At 37.8% G+C, this 26,410-nt stretch overlaps 1 protein-coding gene across 1 annotated transcript; it reads right to left on the bottom strand.

Annotated features, from left to right (window-relative positions):
* Positions 1-1,298: 1,298 nt before the first annotated feature.
* On the bottom strand, positions 1,299-26,410 carry coro1ca (coronin, actin binding protein, 1Ca). The gene is made up of 11 exons (XM_037681045.1): positions 26,280-26,410; positions 18,237-18,433; positions 6,696-6,818; positions 4,759-4,888; positions 4,486-4,667; positions 3,818-3,937; positions 3,525-3,629; positions 3,274-3,419; positions 3,038-3,095; positions 2,679-2,921; positions 1,299-2,251 (listed from the first exon to the last, which is right to left on the bottom strand). Exons 2-11 carry the CDS (start codon positions 18,429-18,431, stop codon positions 2,132-2,134), a joined length of 1,422 nt encoding a protein of 473 aa, XP_037536973.1. The 5' UTR covers positions 18,432-18,433; positions 26,280-26,410; the 3' UTR covers positions 1,299-2,131.

The following is a 26,410-nucleotide window of genomic DNA, read 5'->3' on the forward strand; positions in this document are numbered from 1 at the left end:
ATCTACCATTCAACTGAACATTTATTCAACCTACTCAGTCCCTTTGGATTACTTTTAGCTACTACTCAAGTTTATTTTGTGCCGACAGTGCTATAAAACAATCTAGTGTGGCAGGATATTGTTTTAAACCATTCTGTAAATGCTTCATCTCAATTTGTCTTCATCCAACTGACCTACAAGGCTGTGAAGTCAAGACATTCTTGGTATAACTTTAAACCATGTTTTGATTCAAACAGCCTGTACCAAGGTAAAAAATGTCAGTGGATCAATGCTCCTAGTAACATGTGACCCAAAATGCTGTCTGTGTAGAGTCATATGGACTGGCAGGAATTAACAAAATCCTCCAGCACTTATGGAGCACGGTGTTAGCAAAATTTATAGCACCTCAAAGCGGTTGTCAATCCAGGCACCTCTTCTCGTTACAAAAACTCCTCACAGAACAGTCTCCAGTACACTTCCAGGGTTTCCTCTATGGCACTTTCAGGTCTTTACAGTGTTGACAATTAACAAAGGCAAACAACAGACTGAACCAATACCCGTCTCAGCTTCCCACTGGGAAACAAATCTAAAACATCAGAAAATAGAGCTTTTGTTGTGGAGCAGATAAGAGAATTTGATGGTTTGTGGATTTGTATTTATAAAGGGACAATGGAGGGGAGGAAAATCTTCAAAATAACTAAAACGTGGAGGTGCTTAGAGGGGTATAAGCACAGTTGGAACAAGAAACAGGTTAAAAATAACAGGGGAGTGGCATCTCAGCTATTCCATTTCTTCCAGTTCCAAGGTCTTCAACCATCATAACCTCTTTGATAAACAAAAAACACTGAACATCTTGAGCGTCAGGAACCTAAAGGCCAAAGATATGAAGATATATTCTCAGTCTTAGATTTTTAAGGTCCATCATGAACCATTCCTGCAGTAACAGCCAGCTTTATCAACAGATGGTTTGGAACAGTGATATGTGATAAATGATATCATTTGCATTTCTGACTGTATGGAAGATAGTGATTCGAGTTGGCAATTTTATGCAAACAACAACAACAACAAAAAACAGGAAAATCTGACTACAGTTGTGTATTAAGCAGCAGTGATGTTGGCGACTGCACTTTTGACAAAACCCAAAAGCTTTTCAGCAAAAACAAAAATCCTCAAGTTAGTTTTGTCCACCCAGTGTGCAGCAGATCAGGACATTAACTGGTCACTGAGTCACTGCAGCAGTGTTTACAGGAAGAGGAAGTTGGAATTTTAACAATGAGATTACTGGAAGTTTTTGTTTTTTTTCCAATAATTATAAGGTCCAGGTGTAAGAAGAAAGGAGGAGTATTATGAATGCTTACATTAACTGAGGTGTCAAGAGTCAAAACATGACAAAAAATAAACAAAAATGACAGAAAGCTGTTTGTTCAGCTTCAATACAGATGGTGGTCATTTAGGGCATGTTTAAATGTTTGATGTTGACTGTGGCAAACTGGAATGTTTTTGTTTTTAGTGAAGTTTAAATATTCATATTCAATATTTATTTTAAGCAAACTTTAGCTAGCTAATTTGTATCTCATAGCGTTTAAGTGCTAACATAATCCCCTTTACATAAACAGTCAACAACGTCAAGTTTTCCTGTTTTTGCATTTTGAGCAGCTGTGGAGTGACAGAAAACAAAATACTGTTAAAGAGAGGTAAACAAAATTTGAGATTTGGCAACAGTTTCATTTTGGGACACGACATAAAACATTAACAACCTGCTTAAAAAATGACATCTAAAGAAAATGGGAATGGTTGTGGATGCTTGATTATTATTATTTTGGGTCATTCTAACATAAGAATGAAGACCTTTTCATCCGACTAGGTGAAAATAAGACTGCTGCAGAATAAAAGGAATCGAGTCCTTTGACACCAAAACACAAAAGCACTTTCTGCTAAATTTACCACATCCTTCTTATTCCACCTGTGTTAACAGAGGGTGGGGGTGGGGGGTGGGTTGGCTAAGAAAAAAAGTTTATCTGGAATGTTGCTGGGGGTTGTTGCTTGGCAGGACTCAGTCCAAACACTGTCATTGAGATAGGCAGTGACTGTTCCCGCCCAATCCCCAGCCAATGGAAAGTCCTGAACTGTGGCGGGCCGGGGCACGGGGTACTTAAAGGGCAACTTTGGACATTTGCTCTTCAAGTTTGATGATTCGCTTCTCCTGACTGCTGATCAGGTCCTTGAGGGATCTGATTTCTTTCAAGATCTCCTCCATCTTTGCTTCAGATTTCTGGAGAAAACACGACAAACTTTTTAGACATCAGCTTGGACTTTTTTAAATGAAAACAAAGTTAGCAGTAAAACAAATCCTGTCACATCTGTAATGAGGTCAAATGTCAGGTCTCAAAAGAGCAAAATGCAAAACCCAAGTCAAAATGTAACCATAAATTCTGACTTGATGTTGACTGATTACAGAGGATTGCAGAAAAACATGTACATGGATGTGTTGTGGGCGAGAAGCAGCAGTAGTACATATGTTTGTGGGTCACAAAGCAGGATAAACATTTTTAAAGCTCTTCATGCAGACTGCTGCTTGTTACGATTCAAACTGGTTACTGATGAGATGTGCTATGCAGCTCTTCAGATATACGACTAAAATCAAGAGTAACATTTATGTCACACTCCAGAAAACATGAGGAAAAAGCAAAAGCACTTACAATTGTTGGAGTTGGGGAGGCAGACTTGTTGGCAGGGCTCGAATGATCCGTCTTCTTGGTGACCTTGCTGTCCAGAATGTTCTTCTTGACCACCTTAAACTCCCGGTTCTTGCCCGGGACGTAGCCGTTCTTCAGGGAGATCAGGATGGGGTCTCCGTTCTTGCCCTCAAACCATTCCTCAGCCTCCAGGGAAGGGTCTGGCCCAGCTGTGTCTGGGTACAAGTCATCCTGGAACAGGTCCGACTGAAGGGGAAAATAAAACATTTAAGGACCAAGGTTTTACCCAGAAGAATACAAGACAAACTGTAAGTATAGCATCAAATAACAGGATGAAAGGATGTATTTTAGGGTGGACTCACCTTTCGAGGTACAGTCATCACAATGGGCTCACACTTTCTTTCATGCAGTTTATAGAACCTAATAATACAAAAATACAAAACACTTTCTTTAAAGTCCGATACATTTCTTAAACAACAAAAATAACAGTTTCTTGTGAATCTGAACTGACTCCATTCTGCCACCTGGTGGTAAAACCAGGAAAAATTTTGAACTAGACAAATTATTCCTGATGTCACAAGCTGTTTAGCTATATCACCTTGCAATTTCACACTTGTTCACATCGAGGCCCCTCTTGGCCATGTAGCCCATGCCCCTTTGAGGCTCCTTGGTGACAAAGGTGTTGAGAAAGTGAACATATGGAGCTTCCTCCGTGATTTCAAAGTAACGGATGCTGCTGTCTCCCTGCAAGAAGACAAAGATGTGTTTTATTTCTACTGTTTGGAGTTCTTTGTCCCTTCTTCTTAAATGCTTCACTGTTTAACTAGTATGTGTGTAAAGTTCACACACCTTTCCACAGAGGTAAACCATGTTGGTGTCTGGATCGTAGAAGGGCAGAAGAACTCCATTGCTGGTGTCCATCTCATTAACAGTCATGGGCTCCTCCATGTTTTGCTTAAAAAAAAAAATAAAAAAAATAAATCAGAGCTCTGCTTTTAAAACATCTGCTCTGTATGTAAGGTTTATTCAAAGGTTGTTAAAGACAATAAAATGTTGTTTAAAACTGATTGTAACATAAATAAAACAAGAAAGTACAGTCATTTGAAATCAGGACTGAATTCAGCGTTTATGAAGCAGCTCACCACGTCCCAGAGAGCCAGCTGTCTCTCACTCATACGACTGAAACCAGTGGTGAGGACGTTGCCATCAGAAAGGAAAATGGCTCTCATGGGTCGAGCTCCCTCATGTGCCTTCTCCTTCTCCTGTGGAGTCAACATCAGAAATGCTTCAGTAATTTCTTCTCACCACAGTCCCTCTCTGACACAAGCTCAGTCAGTTTACAACACTTGGCACAAATGAAACAAAACATTTTAAATTACCAATATCAATGACCAGATTAAGGACTTTTTAATCTCAGTTTTGGCTGCAATACACGAGTGCACAATATATAATTTAAGCATTAACACTGATGTGTTCATGTGCAATAATAATGTCACAAAATTAAGGCAAATTACCTTAAACTCATCTTGAACACATTCTTACTGAATAATAAAAAACAGTGTAAATAAAAAAAATTAAAGCAACCATTAAAATCTAAATCTGATAAATTATCCTTTCATCAGGATTAAGTGCTCTTGAAAAGACTACAGTAATCTAGTTTTGTATTTGTTTTCAAAACAATAATGTTCGGAGCACTGCAGTACAGAGGAAAGAGAGAAATCCAAAACACAAGTATTTGGTTGCTAAAGGAAAAATGTCAGTGGTGAAAAGTTTCTTAAAAACTAAAACATTGGGTTCTTTAGAAACTCACAGCAACAATCGCCTCCTTGCGGGGGTCGATGACACGGATGGACTTGTCCTTGCAGGAGGTGCAGATAAGGCTGCCATTGCGGTTCCAGCTGACGTTGTAAATGACATCAGGGTGCATGTCTTCTAGATTGATCATAGCCTCGCCCGTGCCCACGTTCCAGATGATAATCTGGTTGTCACAACCTGGAGATAGGCAGAGTCAGCAATAAACTCACTCAGCAGATTATGTTTTTGATCTAGCTGCTAAAATGTCATCTTCAACCTGAGATCTTACCTGCACTAAGGAGGATGTTACGTGCAGTTGGATGCCATGTGATGATGCCCACACGCTTCGAGTGGCCTTCCAGAACCACCACGGGCTCAGACATGGAAGTGACGAGGCCATTCTCGGGAATCTGCCATACCTATAGAGAACAAACATGAAACTCTGGAAAAACTGGACAGTAACATTCTGTGTAGCTGCAAACATCAGTCTGATCATTACTAAGAAACGCCTGAAGAGGGCAGCAGTGACCAGTACTTCTCAACATGTTTAGTGGAGAAATGTACAACTACCAGTATGTTGAGGAAATGAGAGGCACAGCAACATACCGGTAGTTGTCTGTTCAGTTTATTTTAATCTAAACTCCAAACTGCATCCATTTAGTCACATTTTGCAAATATTTTTGGAGATTAACTTTTACAAAATAAGCTGATATGAGTTATTTTTCCTTTATCTAATTAGTTTATTTTCATTGTAGATATGACTTTCAGGTTATTAGAGCATTGAATGTTCTTTTTAAAATGTGTGACACCAGCAGATAATCTGAGTTTTAACAAAGCACAAATCTTTGCACATTAAACACAGAGCAGGGAGAGAAATTTTGAGTAAAAAAATAACATATTTCATGTTTGACTTTCTGTGCGTAAGAGCATCAGCAAGAAAAAAAATAGTCCCGTCTCCTTGACAGGAAGCTTTAAATGTCTAATACTTCTGGTAAAACAACTATCTGATTTAAACAATAAATGAACAGCTGCAGAGATAGACATGTAAAAGCAAACATTTTCAGAAGGGGCTTCATTTTCTTCAGTCGGCTGCGCTCTTCTTCAGGCGTCGCTACAGCGAGCAAGCTTGCAAGAAGACTTGGCAAATGGCTTTACGTCAGATACCCTCCCTGTTGCAACCACAGCCCTCTGTGTTGAGCAGACGGATGCTATCCAAGCTGCCCAGGGAGCAGCTGGGAGATTAAGGAGGGGGACATATAAGAATGGAGGCAGGGTGGGTGCTTCACCTTTCCCACCCACATTTTTGTTGTCAGCAGGTTCAAAACGGCGACCTTCCAATCACAGACTCACCTTCTCTAACCTCTAAGCCACTTCTCCTCCTCCGCTTTCAGAAGAGGCTAAACCAACACATTTAGATCATATCATCTGGCTAGACTGTTAATGTTGCTTACAACATTTATACATAACACCCCCTACATTATCCTGTTTAAACTTTTCTTTAGAAAAGACAGCTTAGTGGAAGTGACACTATTGTGCCAACCAGTCATCTTCACACTTTTGTATTTATTCTACCAATAATGTTCAACTGATGAATGTCCCATAATGAACAGATGTGTATAATGCTAAAAGATTCCAACAACCACTTCTTGCGGATTGTTGTTTAAAGTCTAAAACTTATTTTCATCTTACCTGTATGGATGGCCAAAACAAAGTTACTGATATTGAAGTCCATAAATTAGAATGTAAAAAAAAAATACAATTATAATAATACATAAATAAAAGCTAGATCTGATCACTCCCAACTCATCTAAACAGTAAGTGCTACAAAAAGCAGAATCGATTGATCTCTCTCTTCATGGCTTACACTTCTGTAAACATAAATACTACACTGAATTAAACCTTAAACAGGATGTTTTGACTTTCAGGTAAGGAAGTGATGAAAATTAATCTGAGCCCAAATAAGGACACGTGTAGGAAAGACCAACAAAAAAGCAGTCTCAGAAAAGGCAGTGACCTCAGCTCAACAAACAGCTAAATCATTCCCCAGCTCTGTTTCCTACAACACATATTTGAGCTTAATCTAATCCAGAGGGTGAGGCCTGCCACCAAGCCTGGGTTACAACAGCCTGGACTGTTGCAATAAAGGCATCAAGTCTCGTCACTTTATAGCTTAATGATTCTGCCATTTTATCTAATTACAAGTGTGGTTTGTGAAGTAAACCTTACCATCACTGTGCAGTCCTCGGATCCGCTGGCAATGACCTGGTCATTGTGGGGGCACCAGTCAATGTCTAACACAGGGCCTGTGTGACCACATACTGTTGGGTAGGACTTGTCAATGCGTCCTGTCTGGAAAAACAAGAGTAAAAAATAATATTACAGTGATCTGTGTTTTTGAAACGGTATAATTATGACATACGGGTAATCTTAAACCCCACCTACAAACAAATAAAAGAGCTATATCACAAACTTGAACACTTCAAGTATTAAACAAGTGATGTGAGAAAGAGGGGAGCTGCATGTTCAATGTTATCAAATTGCACAAACAAAAAGGCACAACAGCACTGATTTTGTTTTTACCACCTTTCACTTTTATTTGTTAGTAAATTCTCTCCTGCAGCACATTTTAAAAAAATATGAAGCAAAGATATTTAAACTAATTTGAGATAAATGCTATTATTTTGTTTGATTACAACACAAATAAAAAATAAATAAATAAAATAACTAATACCACTAATACATAGTTTATTACGTAATTGAGCCAGAAATGTATGGAAAAAAAGAATAACCTCATTTTTGTTGTTTGGAAGTTTTTAAAAACAATTCAGTTGTATAAAATGGATTTGGTCCCATAAGAATATTTAAACAAAACAATTGTATACATAAATAAAGCATGTATGAAAATACCCAATAGTTTTAACTATTAAGTCTTCATCAGTTCTGTTGGTTTACTGTAATGGAGCGAGTTTGTGTGCAAGAGTAGCAAACAGTCACACTTGAACATCCAGAGATGTAAGGAAAGTGATCAGGTGTGTACAGACATCTCTCTTCCCCTGCAGCTCACTTGGTTTAGGTGCCATGACATCTGAGCAATCTAAACTGTAAACTGTAGTCAGAAGGTTGCAGTGCCAGTTGTTACTCGTTCTAAAGAAATGAGTGCACCTTAATGGATTTTTCTTCTTCTGATATTAAATTTTCCATCAAGTTTTAATACAATAACCTGCAAATACAGGTGTTTGTGGTAACACGACTGCTGATTATTAAAACAAAAAAATAACCTCTCGCCCTAAACAAACACTGTTAAACAAAGTCAAGAGTAATGTCAATATACAGTAGATTCATGTAAAAAAATAATAATAATTACCATAGGTTTTCTTCTGAACTAGTAACCCCAAACAAAGCCATAAATTGTACCCTCTCTTATACAAGTAGTGTAACAAAAAACATGACTTTATATCTGAAACCCATGAATGTGGAAACAACATGCTCTCAGTAAAGTGGAAGAGGATTTAGTGAGTGTGTTAACACACACGTCTGTGTTGAGTCCCACCACAGGGACAGATGAGGTCACCCACTGTAGCAGCTCTTTTCAAAGCCTGATAGTCTTTCCAATACAAGAAACAGCTCCACACTACCTGCTTCTACTTTAACATACTAGAAAACGCACCCGAGAATAGAGACGACCTACTGAATGAAGGAACGAGTTATGAGGTACAGTGAAAACGAATATTTAAAACTCAGGGGAGCATTTGTCAAAGTGATTACTCTAACAGTGAGCTCAACTGATTTGCCCCTTGAGTGGGTAACTAACGCATAAGCACTGGACAGGAACAAATTGGTTTTTGAAGCATTAGGTTTCCTATCAGGCATCTGGAAGGCTTCACCGACCATTTCTTGTTCAGTCTTTAATTACTTTGCAGCTATACGTCTCCAGCAACAACTCCCTGTTAAAGCACCACCAGTCTAGTATACTTTCCAGATCTTCCTCCTGTTTAAATGCTTCTTTATTCTTCAGAAGAAAATGAACTTCAGTTTGTGCAACACTGGTGAAATGAATTTCTGTGTAAGAGTCCAGATGGTTATAGTGGTCTGTCAGGCTGGGTCACTGGTCAGCACAAATACTTTAAAAAATGAAAATAAAATACTGAAGAAAAATTATCCCTACTTGTTTGTTTGCCAGCAGTATTTGTTGACAGAAAATAAATGTCTTTGTTTACATGTTTCGATTAAAATGAGGTTCAAATGGATGGTCACAGTTTTACAATAAACAGACGCAAGAAATAAAAAAAGGGAAAAAATACTGGAAAGTATGAGGAATTAAAATAACACCACCATGTTTATTCTCACCTAATGTGACCGCAAAACATCCAGAAATATCAATACGGTAGGGAGTGGTCCAAGCCAGTTGTAAAAACTTTTAAACATGGCAGTCCTGAAGTTTTAGTTGGTCTCGTTGCCTTCCATAACCCTGCCTCCGACGCCTGCTTTGATGGCAACAATAACCCGTTTAATGTAAGGCACGAGCTATGAACTAGAACATCATCTTGTGGATTAGGCCTTTCATTTGGTACAGTACAGTAATGAATGTACTGTACTTAAAAATGTAAACTCACAAGACAAAAACTAACATTATCAGGTTTTAGCTGTGCAAAATTCTGGCAGACACTTCTGGAGCGCCATGTACAAATCTCATTAAAAAAAAAGTGATCAAAGTCTGCAATATGCAAAAATAACGTCTGCTTGAGGACATGCAGTCTGTGGAAAAAAAAAATTACAATCTCTCATCTACACCTCGGTGCAAATCTATTGAACACGCCATGAAACCTACATCTTGAGCGCTCAAGACTATGATGTCAAAAGGGTTCTACGAGCCACCATTCAGCAGGTAACACTAATGCAATGAGATCCAACAAAAAAATATTTAAGATTATGAGGAAAATGTTAAAGCAGGCATAAAATCTACCCATGTTTAGTTCACATACAAATAAAAACATTTTACTGCTATACTTAAGTCAAAGTAGTCTTATATTAGATTTACAGAAGGCAGGAGGAAGAGGATGTAACACAGGAAGGAAATAGGCTGATGACCAGGTGATGGCAAGAGAAACTGCATAAACAAGTCTAAAAGCACAACAATGTCCTCAAAGACAACCATTTAATTAAAAAAACAACATAATATTTATAGCAATCATCACACAATATTTGAACATTACAAGTGTAAATCATGGTTGGTCTCATTCACAAGTTGCTTACCCACAAAAAAGCAACAAGTAATGAGTGGTTATTGAATAGTTATTGCCTAACCAGTTTAGACTTGTAGGGTTGATGTTTCAACATCAATTTGTGCTGAACACATATTTACACATTGCCACTGCCAAAGACCTCAAAAGATATGTGGGCAAAAATGTTTGCTTTAAATTATTCAAGGTTTAAACCTTGAAACTTTCAATTCTCAGCTGCTTTTTTTAAAGTCAGTGTAAACAGCAGAAGGTGTTCAAAACAGATTTTTAAACGTTATGAATAAGGACAGCTGAATAAATGAATTTTAAATGAACCAAGCTGATCTCTTAATTAGGTTCAGAGGATCGTCTCAGAGCAGGAGTTCAACCAAAGAACGAGCCTCCACCCACCACATTCCTTGTCTTGGCCTGTCTTGGCCCAAGGCAGCGATGATATAAGTATGACTAATAAGAGCAAGTGGGTGTTAAAACACCACCCATTAATGTGGTAATGGTATTTGTGTCTGATTTACACAACAGATTTTAGTCTGAAAAACAAACAAGGGCATCATGTCTCAGGCATCATGATACAGGGCCACAATAAAGCACAAATGGTGATAAAAACAACAAACGAACATCACAATCCAAGATACAAGAAGCTTTGCCTGCTGTCCTTCTTAAAACGGTCAACATGTCAAAGTCTGTCATAAATTACGTAACGTTGCTTCAAGACAAAGACTTGCATAATTCTAACAAGAAAGACTAAATCAAGACAATAACTAAAATGAAGCAATCATTGGAAAACTTTCAGAAACTATTTGCACAAATTCAAGACAGCCTTATAAAACAATATTTTTGGTTCCATTAGAAGCTAATGTCGGGGACATCGACTAGAACAGGAGTTCCCAACCTTGATCCTTGAGGAACACCATCCTGCATGTTTTAGTTGTTTCTCTACTCCAACACACCTGATTTTAATAAATGGGTGATTTACAGGTTTCTTCAGAACATGACGAAGTAATTAAATCATTGGATCAGGTGTGTTGAAGCAAGGAAACGACTAAAACATGAAGGATGGTGTTCCCCAAGAATCAGGGTTGGGAACCACTTAACTAGAAGATGGATTTAAAGCTTTTTCCAGTACATCTGCCCAGTACAATAGAGCACTGAGAAGGAAAGGTGTGATTTCATTAATGTTACTGAAATTAACGTAAAAAAAAATGCCACAGACTTCACATACTAGTGTTCAGAAGAAAAAAAATAAACAAACACCTACACAAAAATTAGCAACTACATTATAATTTCAACAAAGCTACAAAGCTACAAATCAGTCAGATTAACATCATAAAAAGCTTGTTTAAGTTGGGTCTTTTGTACACAAAGCATTGCACACACAAAAATAAATAAATAAATAAATCAGCAGTGATTGTAAAGCCATAATTACAGAACAGGATTATGGACCACCATTGTAATTTTTTATTTTTTCTGACTTTTTGCTCAGAATTCTGAGATGTATTTTTGTACCGTGGCCCTAATCCTCTTCTGTACATAACACCTGTCAATCTATGCATTTGTTTTATGTCTGACTTGAATTTTTATGCCTCCAACACATTTTCTACATCATCAAATGATTACTAATGCAACTTGGTCCGTTTTAATAAAAAACACTTAAAAAAAATGGCAAATATTTGACACCTTTGTTTACCACCTAATTTTAGGATCAGTTAGAGAATTCTCCCTTTAGAGCTCATCTCAGCTCATTTTCATATGATCTTAGCTTTAAGTTACACTTTAACGCTCTCCACCACTCAAGTTCTTCCCTCAAAACACTTTTCCTGTCAGCTTTCATCCTTGGAAGCATTTAGTTGCCATTACTTTTCAGAAAATGAGATAATTTACCTTTTTTACTTTTATACTGGTGTCTAAAAATCCATTATTCACCCTCTGACTCTGTTCACATCTGAGGATTATTTTACCAACTCTGTTGTGCTTGTCCAAAGTGTACTTGATAATGAATGTAAAACAACTCATAATTGCTGGCCACAAAACCTAAATCTGCCGATTTAAATTTATTTCAGATTATGCATACTTGGAAGTTAATTATGTTTATTAGTGTTTATTTTTCATCACAATACACGTATAATAAAAATTCATATTAAAAAACATTGAAATTCATTTATTTTCACAGACTTAAGTGGTTGGAGTTAAAGCCATAATAGCTTAGACTACACAGTTGTACATTTTCAAAAGTTTTTGTTGGAACTAAAAATATATCACAACAGATGTTTATTCATTTTTAATCAACTTGACGGCCAACAAACTACCTGTGTATATTCAATTTTAAGATGTTCAACTTTTAGTGGAAAACTAAACACCATTAAAACATCTTCAAATTCTTTGCATTGAATGCAGAAAGGGAAGGGGGATGGAGACAACCTTCATTTGAAGTAGAGCCCGACTGATATACCAGTAAGACCAATATAGGCATCTGGGGACCTATCTTTATCAGTGATAATGGACTCGTGCCAGATACAAGCACTTCTAATTTTCGCCCCATAAATGCTGGCAACCAGCCATAATTCAGTGTTTCTCCTAGTATTATACAAGCGGGGTGCCCCAACCCCGTCAACAAAACCGAGCACCCCGCCTACCAAACCAAACTGACCCCCACCCCGGCAATGACATAACACTAAGCTAACAGCGTGAAATATAGGCTATATAGCTAAAATGCTAAAAGCAGTGCCCACGTTGCCTCTTCTCTCAAGCTGAAACCCCCCCCCCCCACACACACACACACGCTCAAAAACTGTCTGTATAAACAGCGCACAACTCAAACAAGTCACGCTAAGCTAGCAGCGTGTAATACAGGCGGTCTAGCTAAAAAGCTAAAGGCACCTCTTCCCTCATTCTAAAATCTTTACTTCTCTGCAAAAAATAAAACAAATAAAAGTCGCTGCAGTCAGTACAAATTAGGCCTTCACATATGTGACTGACTGCAAACAATGAACAGGGAAGGGTGTTTCATTGTTGAATTTATATTTTTGTAACACAATCGATAACTTTATGGTGACTAGTGGAGGGTAGAAAATGTGAAAAGATGTTAGAAAGACTGTGCCCGTGCACCACTTGTAAACTTAGTGTGGAACTAGGTATAGCATGGATCTGATTTGCTTAGCTTCATGGTTGCTAACAGCTGCAATATTATATTCAAGCCCTGCTCCACACACTGTTTACTTAGATTATTGGGGGTGGACAAAGCAAAAAAAAAAAAAAAAAATTCTGCCATTATATCCGTTATCGACATTAGCCTTCCGCTACTGGTATCGCGATAGTGAAAATTTCCATATCTGTTGGGCTCTAGTTGAAGACATAATTAACCATCACAGTGTTTCCCCTTAGGTCACTTGCCTTGGCAGGGCGCTCATCTATTCGGGGATTTTTGTTGACAGGGGGGAGCAGCGGTGGCGTTGGGGGGTGGAGACATGTCTGTGTTGTGTGTTGTGTCACGCCAGCTTAGAACTACGTTAGTGCCGCCAGTTGTCGATGGGTGTTTGAAGGACATTTCCATAAACAGGGCGCTCTGTTCTGTTGACAGGGCAGGGCCCCATCCTTAGATAACGGTAGAGGAAACACTGCATCAGTTACCAGCTAAATAAAGCTAAAATAATAATAATAAATAATAATAATAATAATAGACAAACCCACACTAAGCAAAGGACCAGACACAGCAGTTGAGCAGTGAAACACCTAACATGTTCATGACTAAACTGCACTCTCTTTGAGAAGAATGTCTGAGGCCTCAAAACAACCAGTTGCATAGCAACAAATACGACTGCAGAAAATGAGAGAGCGATGAATACAATGCACCACACTGAAACACATAAGGGAAAAAAACTAACAGTATTCCCTCAAGGCAAGAGAGGACATTCTTTTCATTCACATAAGAGGCTTGCACACTTCCTTTCCTTGCAGCTCAACATGTGATTCGCACACAAACACACGCACACACGCGCATGCACGCACCTTCTATGCATACTGTCCAAGGATGCTCACAGCTCCATGGAAATTTCCACTTTTACAAGTCCATGCATCTGTAATGGTTGATGCAAACAGCTAAGGGTAGCAGCAGCAACAATGCTAATACACACAGAACCTGACTTTATTTTTTTTACATCTTAATATTAGGGCAGGGACAACACAATGCAAAAGATATGCATGGACTTTGAACCTGGGCTTTTTATAACCAAGCAATTCAAACAGACAAACCTGTATAGACATGGGCTAAAAAGATATTGTAAAGTGTACAGTACCTTTTGTCACAAGCAGCAAAACAATCTTTAGATTCCAGATAGTAACTGAGAAGTCCTAAAAAACTGATGTTGGCTGCTGGACTACAATCAATGTACTTGGGGCTAAATTTCATAAGCAACCACAGTATTTTAAAGTTGCTCATGTAGGATTTAGATGCTGATGGCTAACTTAAAAAAAAGGTTTGCATTTGTTCTGGACATTACTTCTTAAACACATTACATGTTGCAAATGGGAGCAGCCTCAAAAACACAAGAAACAATCTATTTATTTGGCTTGTTTTTGGTGTTGCTCGTCTCATCTGTTCTGATAAGAAAAATAAGTAATTATGAACAAAAATTTGCTATGATGTGGATTAAAATTAAGTGGTGAAAGCATTAAGATTATCCGCTGTGACCTGTAATTTCCACCACTGCATCTTTGTACTTTAATATTTCAATCATTTTTCTTTCCCATCTGTGTGCAATAGAGACAAGTCAGTGATTTTTTTTTTTTTAATGCTGAAAGTCTAGTTATGTATTTTTATTTTTTTCCCACACAGAAATTTGGCTTGATTTGGCCAAATTGATTCCTAATAGGCAGCACGGTGGCGCAACTGGTAGAGCTGCTGCCTCTCAGCGAACAGGTCCCTGGTTCAAACCCCGGTCCAGGAGCCTTCTGGGTGGAGTTTGCATGTTCTCTCCGTGCATGCGTGGGTTTTCTCCGGGTGCTCCGGTTTCCTCCCACAGACCAAAAACATGCATGTTAGGCTGATTGGTAACTCTAAATTGTCCCTAGGTGTGAGTGAGAGAGTGAATGGTTGTTTGTCTCGTTTGTCTCTATGTGGCCCTGTGATGGACTTGCGACCCGTCCAGGGTGTACCCCGCCCCTCGCACAGTGATTGCTGGACATGGGCACCAGCGACCCCCGTGACCCAAAAATGGAATAAACGGGTAAAGATAATGGATGGATGGATGATTCCTAATAGAGCTTTTTCACATAACACCTACAGGACTGGATGAGACAAATATTCAAAGAAAGATTTACCATAGTAAATATAAACAAATTTGGATGGTTATCTTGTTTAAAATGCACATCTGGAGTTTGCAAATAACATTTTCTGCAAACTTATTAACTAAAAATGGTACACACTGAACAATTTATTTGTAACAGGAGGACAAAATGCAACACAAAGAAAGATCGCAGGAATAATTTGTGTAATTACAAATACATTAAAAAAAAAATCTAATGCTATTTACAGCAGTCTTTTATTCTAATTATTAAAAAAATGTGACTTTATACAAGAATATATCTTCCTTTTAGACTTTTTTTAGCACGTCTGTGAAACCTCTAGTCCTGAAATGCATATTTCTCAGTAATCCAGGATTGTTATTATATTTAAATAAAGCACTTTAATATACTGATTGACTTTGTGGAAAAAAAACCCCCAAAAAAACGAGACTTCAACCCAATTCAATCATCATGGGCACTCTTCAAATTTTGGCCTATCCTCGAACGCTGGAGTGTTGTGACGCTGCGTGAGGCAGCCAATGGCGACGCATGAGGAAATGGTCCTGGAAGGCTGTCAGGCAGGGAGCAGTGAATGACCATATATGGTAAAATCTGCAGTCAGCAGGAATGAGAGGCAAAGGCAGAGGCAACTGAGAAATCAAGAGGTTTTTTAAAACAAAACTGACCATGGTGCAGGGAAACATCCTGGAAATCAAGCACACCCAATGCAATTTTGCATTTAAAAACAGAGTGCAGCCTAAACATTGCGAGGCTGGTGGATCAGACAAAACAGAAATATCACCACACACTCCCTATCCCTATAACACGCTTCCATCCATGTATAAATCAAAATCAGATTTATGAGTAATGAATATTTGTATTTGTCATAATTTACATAAACTTCCTCTTTTATGTAGGGAGGAAATCTTTTTAAAATCACTAAATACTTGCCTGTTGCCATCACTCCCACAACTTCCTTCATATGGAAATTAGGGAATAAATTAGCTGGAATCCAGCAACGAATGAGAAAAGGAGATTGAAAGCATGAGGGAAGAGGATGACATGTGTTTAGCTTGACATCTGATCCCCTCTCCATATATCCCTATGTTCTGACAGGATGAAGCAACAATAGTCGTAGCTGTGCTGAGTCAGGGCAGCTCGACGCACAAACCCACATCCCTGTGAGTCAGACAAAGAGCCACCCCATCACCTGACTGCTCAAATGAGACTCAGACATGAGGGTCAGTTGCAGATCAACTACTGGTGATTTCAAATTGATAATAAAAAAAAAAATATAGAACATAATATAGAGTAAATGCTTTTTGAAAAGAATTTAATAAACATCTCTATAAAAGCCTGCATAGCTTCATGTGGCTTAATTCTAAAGAGGGGAGGAGTAATACCGCACTTCTGCCCCCCCCCCCCCCTCAAAATTCAGTGAAATAATGACAAAAGGCTGAACTGTGGAGTAAACGCAGGACAAAGACTGAGCAGCTGGCTACCCACAGAGACGTACAGAAACAGCGTGCTGGCTGGACAAATGCACCAATGCTAGAAAAGGGACAGGTTAAGAAAGAAGAGCAATGAGGATTTGTGGCTTAGAAAAAAAAATAAAAAATCAAACTTTCTTAAATCAAGCTCAATCTTATCCAGATAGCAGCTCAAAACTAACAATTAAAATGGTCAAACAGCTCGTTAAAACAGTTTAAACAAATGTTATCCTGGTGATTTTTCAGGTGGATTATTAGAAAATCCCCCACATGCAGAGATCAACTTTGTAATGCTGGTTCACTGCAGTTTGGTCTGTTTCTGGGGAGACTTGTCCCACTTTTGAGACCTGCATTGACAGCTGAGGCTATACGGAGATTTCCAGATGGGACTTAAAATATAAATAAAAAAATAGTGTGAAAATAGCACAGTGACAAAGGCTAAATACAAAGGTTAAAAAAGAAAAGGGATTGTTCATTAATTTAAAAAGAACTTAAAGCTAATTTTAGGTACAAGACTGCCTGAAGATTAGTTGTTCACATGCTTTAGTAGAAGTACAGGTTAAACTGACAGCAGTCATAAAATGCTCAACAATAAATTTTCATGAAGATGGCGCTCCCCTTTCAACTCCAGTCTAAAAGCCTGGGCTGCTGATACGAGGAAAATACTTCAGCTGAAGTACTGGTTTGTCAACTACACCAACCTAAATGCAGAGTAATCTAGAAGTTAGAAGTGTTTTTCAGCCTCTCGCTACAGATGAATTGCTTAAGGTTGTTTCTTCACATAGAAACCTCAGAATCTTTCAAGCAGTATAATTCCGTTGTGAAAGTAAAACTTGCTCTGTAGACAAACTATTGCTGTACAAAAGACACGGCATGCAGGGGGCAGCTCACACAAAATCAAAGACAAAAACGGGAGCAGGAGGAGCATGAAAAGGAATGAGCTCACAGGCCACCTCCAGTACAGGTTCTGCATTGAATGAGGTGCTGAGAGGTGTAAGCTGTGTGATGACAGGCCTGAGCATCCAGTCGCTACGCCAGAGCCCTCTCATATGACACGGTAGTGTGGTGCTGTATACTAATTACAGACAGAGAGTTGATCTGTCAACAGCATTGTGATGCTTAGTCATTCATAGTGTTAGGACCTAACACTTAGCCAATGCTCGAGTCTAATAAAAAGCAGCAAGACAACCATTCCCCACTATCAAGTATAATGTCATTCAAGAGTTCTCTGGGGGAGCTATTTTAAACATCACTCTGACCTCTATTGCACATTAATTAATCCTATCATGACAGATGGTTTGAAACAAAAAAGAGATTTGCAGTACTAACTCAGTTACTTGGACAAAAAAAAAAATTCTTCAAATGCAGTCTTGCCCAACCAGAGTGTAAATCTGCGGAGAGATTCCTTATATGGAGACAAGAATCAGGAGACAGTTGGCTCTGGAGTCGTTTCTGTTTTACACGTAAAGGAGGGGCGTGTCTGACAGCCTGCTGGTAAACATTAATCCCAGAATACACTGACATGCAGCGTCAGCACTACAGTTTGCATGAGTTGAAATGACTGTTGTATGCAAAACGTGAAATATTGGTTATAACTTTAAACAAAGAGGCCATTTTCTTTTGCGTCAGTCTAAATATAACTTTAGTATTATAAGCAAACATGGTTACATAGTTAACTCCTTCAAAATACTTTATGAGATAGTTCTGGTGATCCACTTGTGCACACTGAATGAAATCACATTCACACAACTCAAACTTACCTTCTGAAGAGGGAGAACGAGGAAAGCTCCTCCACCACTGGCCTCAATAATTATGGCAACAAACTTGGGGTTGACGGCACAGAAGGCGCTGTCCCATGTGACCCTTGAAACTCGAATGTCATCGTAGCATTGGTCATTCTTCACCGCCTGGCCAAAGACGTGACGAAATTTGCTCTGCCGTACAACTCGTCTCATATCTGCAAAATGTGCAGAGAAGAATTAACATGTAGTTTCCTAATGTGCTATACAGTAGTTTCATGTTTTATGATATGTTATAATTGTCATACTGTTTCTACCGAGTTGTTTTTCCTTGAAGGTCTTCCATAGTGCCAGATATTTAACAACCAAGAACTAAGAGCATTTATCTTCAAAACAGGAACAAAAAGAACCACTTCCAGAGGGGGATTTGACATACCCAATCCAAACAAAAACAGATTTTGTGGCTGGTTCAGTGAAAATCTTCACCAAAGCAACAATTCGCTGGCAGATGGGTGCTTTGGAAAACATGCTCACTCAGAAGGATTGGGTCCCACTGCTCTGCTTACAACAACAAGGCACTTCCAAAGATAATGCAAAGCTGGCCAACACCAGATTACTAAAAAAACTACATGCAAGTACATTTTCTCAGATGACTCTGCAAAGTTCCTCTTTTAAGACTTTTTTACAGCATATGGAAACAGTTTTACAGACCAAGGCACTGCACAGGATGTGAAACATGTCTTGAAGGTGTTAGGTTCTTGGTGCGTTTGTAGATGAAAAGACCAGGGATAAAAAAGTGAGCATGATCAAGACCTGTGTGGCTCATTTTTGACTTAAGAAAATATTTCACCATGTCGACAAGTAGGAGATAAGCAATCCAACTCTTATCAAACCAAAGTACCTAATGTCATATGTTAAAATAAATCCTAAACTTACTCAAAATATAGATCTGCTTGCGTACAGTAACAGTAAGCTTAAAAATGCATTTTTAAAAGCTGTCTAAATTTTGTGATTTGCTTTGTCTGGAATAGACAGTCTGATCTCTAAATTAAACAATTAAAAAAGAGTAATGTAAAAAGCAATAAAGCATACTGTGGAAAAGGAGTAATTTATTTGAAATTTGTCATGAGCAGTCAGAAATCGGTTTTGTTAGCTACAATAAGCTTTTTATATCAAAAGGTAATTTTTAGACAGTAAGGGCTGTGGCCTGTTTCCTTACATTTATTCCTAAATCACTTTAATCCCAAGCATTTAAAATTGTTTAGGATTAAAGTTAAGGCCTTATGTAACAAACTCAAATTCAAGTAGATGGCAACTTATACAAGTTTTTGATCTTTAACAAAGTGAACATTAACATGAAGTACACAAATGCAAGTTATTTTATGTATTTTTAGAAACTTTTTGCCAGCATAGCCTCAGTACTAAGATTAACATTAGACTAATTGGATTTGATGGTGCAACAGCCCTCTGACCGGACTATGATGTGAATGTTGGAGTGAACTCAGAGTACACAGCAGGGGTTTAAATAGAGCTTAGGAAACAATTTTGTTGTATTACTTGTTGTTAAGGGAGTGGGCTATAACTATAAAGTAATTCACATGCACGGTCATGCCCGTTTCCACAGACAGTAGCCTAATCTACATATGCATAAAACCGTTCAAGTGAAATGTCAAGGTTCTTTAATAAAAAGTTGTTGATGGCAGAAGCAGAGCCAAGTGAAATCTGTTGAGGCAGGAACAAAACTGTCCCTCAGCTTCCACAGGAAGTGGCTGTGCATGACCTACAGAAAAGCAGATCATTTCAGATGCTTTCAATTCCAGCACGTGTCAAAGCATGTTTAAGAGGAACTCAAAAAACAACCATACTGTATCACTACATCAACATAACTGGTAGCACCAGGCCAGTAGTCATGACAAAAAAATAAATAAAAATAAAAGTCACTCGGGCAAAGTTTAAAAACACGTGTTTTTATCAGACCAGAAAGGTCAAGAGATGGAGTAATTTCAGAAGGTGAATAATCTAGCATTTCAGAAATGTTACTCTGTTTCTTATCCCTACACCTCTTTTTTACTTTTTCCCCTATAGGACCACTTACCTTACAATTAAATGTATAACTGAACTGATCTCCAGTGATTTGTAATACCAGTGTAATAACAAAAAGAGGTAGAATACAAACAAGTCACACACACTTAACAGAAACAATGCACTCCATTGTTTTACATATTTAAATGTCTGTACAGAATTGTCTCCCAAATTTCAAGCCTTAAAAGGGGAAAGTCCAGTTGAAAAACAAAAGAGAACGAGTAGGTCTCTGACCTTTGACTGTTTCAGCTTCAGATACCCGTGTAGACTGATGTTTGTGGTATTATTTTTGAGACTGCTACGTTAGCCACTGGTAAGATTAAAAAAATAATTAAAACCAATAGTTTTGATTGCTCATGGTGTAAACAAATATCTATTTTTCTCTGAGAAATCTTCTGTTGCCTGTCACTTATATCCCTTACCCAGCTCCAGCCTTGACATTATGCCATTTACAAAGTTAAAGCGTAAACTACCGTACTTGTCCTGATCATCCCTTGAAAAATAGAAAAGAATCAGTTTCAGAATGGGAGCTTACTGAAAATTAAATAAAGGCAAAAATGTATGCCTTTGGTAGACATGTTTATGCATTTAAGGCAAAAATAATCTCACAAAAACCTAAAATGTTTTTTTTTTTAATCAATGGAGAAACTTAATGACACTGTAATCATGACTGGTATTAATGCTCAGGCATCACTATGATATTCAGGCATAAATTACTGTCTGTCACTGAGCATCAGTTAATGCTGCTGCTGCCCTTGGGTCAAAATAACCTGTAAAGAAACGTGTCCAGATGACATGACTTAACCTTTTTTGTAGGTAGTTTTAAAACGGGGGTCTTGGAGGTCTCTTTGACCCAAGGGCAGCATGAGGGTTCAGTCTAATTCTCAGTGCTCAGAGTTACAGTATCAGGTACTACATCTATGAAGAAATGTTAAGGAAATTTCAGGTCAGCAATGACAGCATGTAGGTTAGCCCATGACTAACTTATTTGCTGATGTGCCTTTTTTTTTTTTTTTGCAACTAGTTATATAAATTGAACCGGTGACGGAGCAGAGTTTGACCTGTTTGAGAGGAACTACAGCTTCAGAACATCCTCATTCTTCTGACTAAATTTTATGACAGTTCATATGCTACAGGCTTACAGTCACATGAGTTTATGGTATGTGAGCTCAAACTGGAAACAACCGAGTCAAGTTCCTTTAATTTTAATGTGCTTATATATGCACGTGCGCGCACACACATGCACACACACACAGTAGGTTAACATTTCACCCCACATACTGCATTCCACTGAAACCAATTTCTGCTTTTGCATGTTCTACTGAATTTGCACAGATGTGAAATGTGTCCCTCAACACACCTGTGCTGATTCTTTCATGTCAAAATAACTCGGTGAAACAGCCTATGTAGCAAAAGTTTTCATCCCCACAAACCCATATCAAGTCCTTTTTAAATATGGACACGATGACCACATTTAAACATACATCAAAAACAGCAATAGAAACTTGGCAACAGTTTGCACTCTTTGGCAACTTGTATCCAATAAATATTTACACGTATCAATTGTAAAGAGGTAAGAGAAGAACAAGGGAAACAGAGGGATGTATGCCTCCATTATAAACTTGAGTTCTCTGTTAAACCAGAGGATTTTCCTTAAAAATCTACACATCCAATAAACCAAGGAGAAAATGTTTTGCTTTACAGTAGCAGAGAAACAGCCCAGATTTAAAAAAAAAACTTTTAGTGTGATAGAATGCCATTCCTTCAATGTTTTTAGGGCCACCAAACAATGCCTGTCATTTGACCCAAGTTGCACAGTAACTGAACACAATAGATAAATAAAGCACTGAAAAGGGAGCTATTTTTCGTGAATCTCATTGTGAAGTTGTCAAATGGTAAAAACAGACATTTGTCATTCTGAAGGCAACTGAAAGTCCATGTTTAATGAGAAGGGACATTTAACATTGTATAGTTTTACAGTAGTTACAATTAAACATGCCAATTACTGTAAATTGTAGACAGCCAGATTATGTCAGTACTTCAACAGAGTTCTTCAACAAAGCACATGCAAAGAAAACATTCGCAGAGACGTCAAAAGTTTTAATTTTACATCTGAATTTGAGAAGAAATAAAAAGTTTAAAGGTTTTGATTTTTCCCTGAATGATGTTGGAATACACATCGGTCCTTGATGCTTTTTAAAATCATAACAAGCTGAGTGAGCTCAAAATTAAAAGCACCAGTAAGGATGAGCTAATAATGAAGAGGTAGGGGAACAATTACAAAGTTTATCTCCACATTTATTTATATTAATGAAGACCTTCTACGACGTGTAAAAGATAACCACATTACAATTTTATGTGGCCTAATCATTAAGAATGAACAGTTTAATGTAATATAATATGATGGTTATTTCTGGAGACTAACTCATAGAGATGGTGCTGTCACTGTAAAAAAAAGGTTAGGTTTAATTAGGATGGTAAAAATTCCAAATAAAAATAAATGAATGAAGCAAAATTGGTATTTTACTTACTGACCAAAACTATTTCATAACCTATTTTATAACGGTTTTAATTTATTGATATAAACTTTAAAATGACAATATACGAGCATAATTACGTGAGTGCTTCAGTAGTAGAAATAATCTTCACCAGCATAGAAAATAAACGACAAAATTACAGGCATTTTATTTATTTTTAATTTTTTGCCCATTTGTGAGATTCACCCACAACTCAACGTTTTAATTGGGAGACGTTTACCTTGAAATGCAGAGCAGGACAGAGGTAACGTCAGTGTCAAACATACAAGCTTTAATGAGAAAAACAAAACAAAGCTGTTACAGGTTATTTAAGTTTATTTAGTTAGTTCTAAAGTTTTAATTCATTTTTGTCCTTCACTGTAGATATGGTTTCCAAGGAGGAATGTGGCTGCTACAACTGTCCTGATAGGTCAAGTGATATGGTCATAGCAATAATCATGAAGTGGTGGCCCTTTGTTTGGTTGTCATCTAGATCATTTGAAAAATCCTTTTCTTGTAGTCAAGGCCACAACCCACTGTTGAGATTTTATTTCAGCTAAATTTCACTGAATATTCAACAATGAAATAAGGTGCTATTGTATCTCATTTACCCTATTCCAAACGACCAGGTGATATAAAACCCAAATTTGATAATTACCAGATTTAATTAATTCATACAAAAGCTTATCTCATCTTATTCTGTTCAGACATGTGTATGTTGGAGCCCATCCCAGCTGTCAACCAGCGACAAGCCGGTTATACACTGGATAGGCTGCCAGTAAGTCTCATGTTCACAAGCGCTAAGAGTTCAGATTCCAACTTCCTCATTCCAAAACAGGAAAATAAAAATGTGTCGGATAAGATATGTAACTTTATCTGACAAATTTTAAGGTGAAACTGACAGTGTTCAAGGCAGCACTCTAGATTAAATCCTCTTTCAGTTCTGCTAGACAGAAAATTAAACCTTAAAAACTCTGTATCCTTAAGCACAGGTTTAACAGGAAACGCATCAAAGTAATATAATAGTAATAAAAACAGTAATGGTTCTTGTTATTGGTGCATGTGTTTATCAAGTTACATCTTTAACAAATGTCACGTAGGTAGGTACAGCATATCTCCTTGCTTACACACACGTACGCTCTTTAGAACAAAGCAGTCGTCTCCTCTTCCTGATCAGCTACTTGTCCCTCCCCCAGTGTTACACACAAAACAACACAATTTCAACAGATGTCAGCTTTGTGGAAAAGACCAAGAATAAATAAATAGTCCTGGTCATTGTTACACTTTATTTTTCTCCTCCAACAAGTGCAAGAGAATTGAACTTAAACCATTTTGTGCCTTTGGCAAACACAAAAACAAATTTATGCACACTATATTTTATACAAGCGTGAACTACATGGGCTAAAAACAACTACTGGTATTTGTATATAGTTGACAAATGTACTGTAGCTAATAACATACTGATGTTTTTCTAATTAATTTTAATTATGCATAAAACGCAAAGAAATGTTCACATTTTGTGGGAAAAAAAATCACAACACAGATTAAAACAGGTATTGGGTAACAGGAAGTTTTAAAAGACTAAAAAATCTTTGACTTTCAAGTTGTCATGATTTAAGCTAAACAGCAAAAAGTTTAACAAGAAAACAAACTAAGGTATGTCATTTTGGATTTTTTTTTTATGCAATCTTTCCTGCATAGAAAACAATTCCTCCAGCAGAGCAGACGTTTCTAAATTTTATAAAAATGTAAAAGATGAGTAGAATTTTGAACATTCTTAGATAATCTGTATTCAATTTTCATGTATGACATATATGTAATATGTTGGGACACCATTTCAATGTCATTTGATTTTGAATCTTAAAAAAAAATGCACTTAAGTGGACCATAGCCCACGCGAAGAAACCCTTGTTGCTGAGCTAGCCCCCCTTTACATTTTATGTTTCCCCCTGCTTCTTCCTGACCCACTTCCTCAATCCGCAAAGCCATAAGAAGACAGGCAAAGCACTCCTAAAGGCCTCGTATTGGTGCTCATCAAGCAGAGTTCGATGTGTCTGAGAAGACTAACAAATCCAAACACAGCTGTACTACTGTCGACCCCAGGTTGTCCTTTCAACCTTCACCTCTCTTGAGATCCCCTGCAAGAGTCACAGGCAAACCTCCTGAGGGAAGGGTAACCTACTTCACCACAGAGGCAATAAATGTACGTTTTCTTGGCTCACTGACCAGTAATTACAATTCAAAATATGTCATTGTCATTACCAAGCAAAACCACAAGATCTGAGGGATTACACAGAGAGCAAAGTGGGCCTTCATCCACTTTGATGAAGGGAGTTTAAACTGAGTCACTGGTCAAAAATACAGAGCTGTGGATCAATTTACAATTATGTTGTTTGTTTTTATTGTTAGTTTATTGTTATTTACAGCTGCTTAAGAACAGACAGGTCAATTGAAAAGCCATGCAAAAATAAACCTGATCACTTTTTTGGTTCCTCTTTCAATTTTTTAAGAATTATGATTTGGTTACATGGTAATGCTTAATAAATATATTGTGCACGTTTTTAATATGCTGCATCATGAAGTCAAAAAGTCCTTATAATAAATGTACATGTATAACATCTGTCTTATTTAAAACGAGATAAATGAGATGCAAGGTGACAATCATCATGTTTGAGCATGATTAAACCAAACTTCTGGGATGTTTTTTGGCTACAAAGAGCAGCTATTACACAGTAATAAATGGACTGAGTGTACCAAATATTCATTAAAACATTTCTCTAGTCTGCCTTCAGTTAGCATAAGTAACTGATTTAGAGTGGTTTTCTACCAGCGGTCCTCCACGTGTTACAACAGTGAGCAGAGCCTGAAGACACTCATGCAGCTGGAGATGTGCTTCATGAAAAGGTCGACTGCTAGGAGCCCCTTTCTTCCACACAACTGACTGTGTGTTAGTGGGTCAAATCAGAACCACGCTTCTGGGTGGAAACATTTCGACTTCATTCAAACGGTATGTGAAAAACGAGAGTTCATAAGACATTTCTGCGTATGAACGCTATTGTTCAGTTCGGGGAGAATGCCAGGGGCCAGGGCGCGGTTTGTGCTGACTGCACCTCCGTCTGTGTGCGTGGATCTGTCGGAGATAAGTTTTCCTGCCGCACTACGGTTAGCTACCCCACCCAGTTCAATAACACCCAACAACAACCCATTTTACCTCTTTAAATTAAAAAAACAACAAGGTCGACTTGAAAACTGTAATTCCTTTGGCTCTGAGATAAGAAACTTCCTGCCGCTGTCAGTTAGCTAACGCTAGCTAAAGAAACAATTCACGTTAAGGTATCCCGATTCATTTTAGCTAGCGCGTGCACTTTCCTGTCTGGACTGCTGCGGTTAGATGAGTGAATGAAATTGTTAGCTTAAAAAAAAAAACACGCATCCAACTCTGAAATCAATATAATTTGTGACCTACCTTCACGGTGGAAAATAAAAGTATTCCTGAAAGATGAATGACAGAACAAAATCAAACGCGTATCCCAAATTATTCCTCCCTCTACCGGAGCTGCAGCTGCGCTGACACAATGTTCTTTCTGCTCTTGCTCA

The sequence above is a fragment of the Nematolebias whitei genome, chromosome 8 (assembly GCF_014905685.2).
Source record: "Nematolebias whitei isolate Nwh7 chromosome 8, NemWhi1, whole genome shotgun sequence".
In the NCBI taxonomy this organism is placed as follows: Eukaryota; Metazoa; Chordata; class Actinopteri; order Cyprinodontiformes; family Rivulidae; genus Nematolebias; species Nematolebias whitei.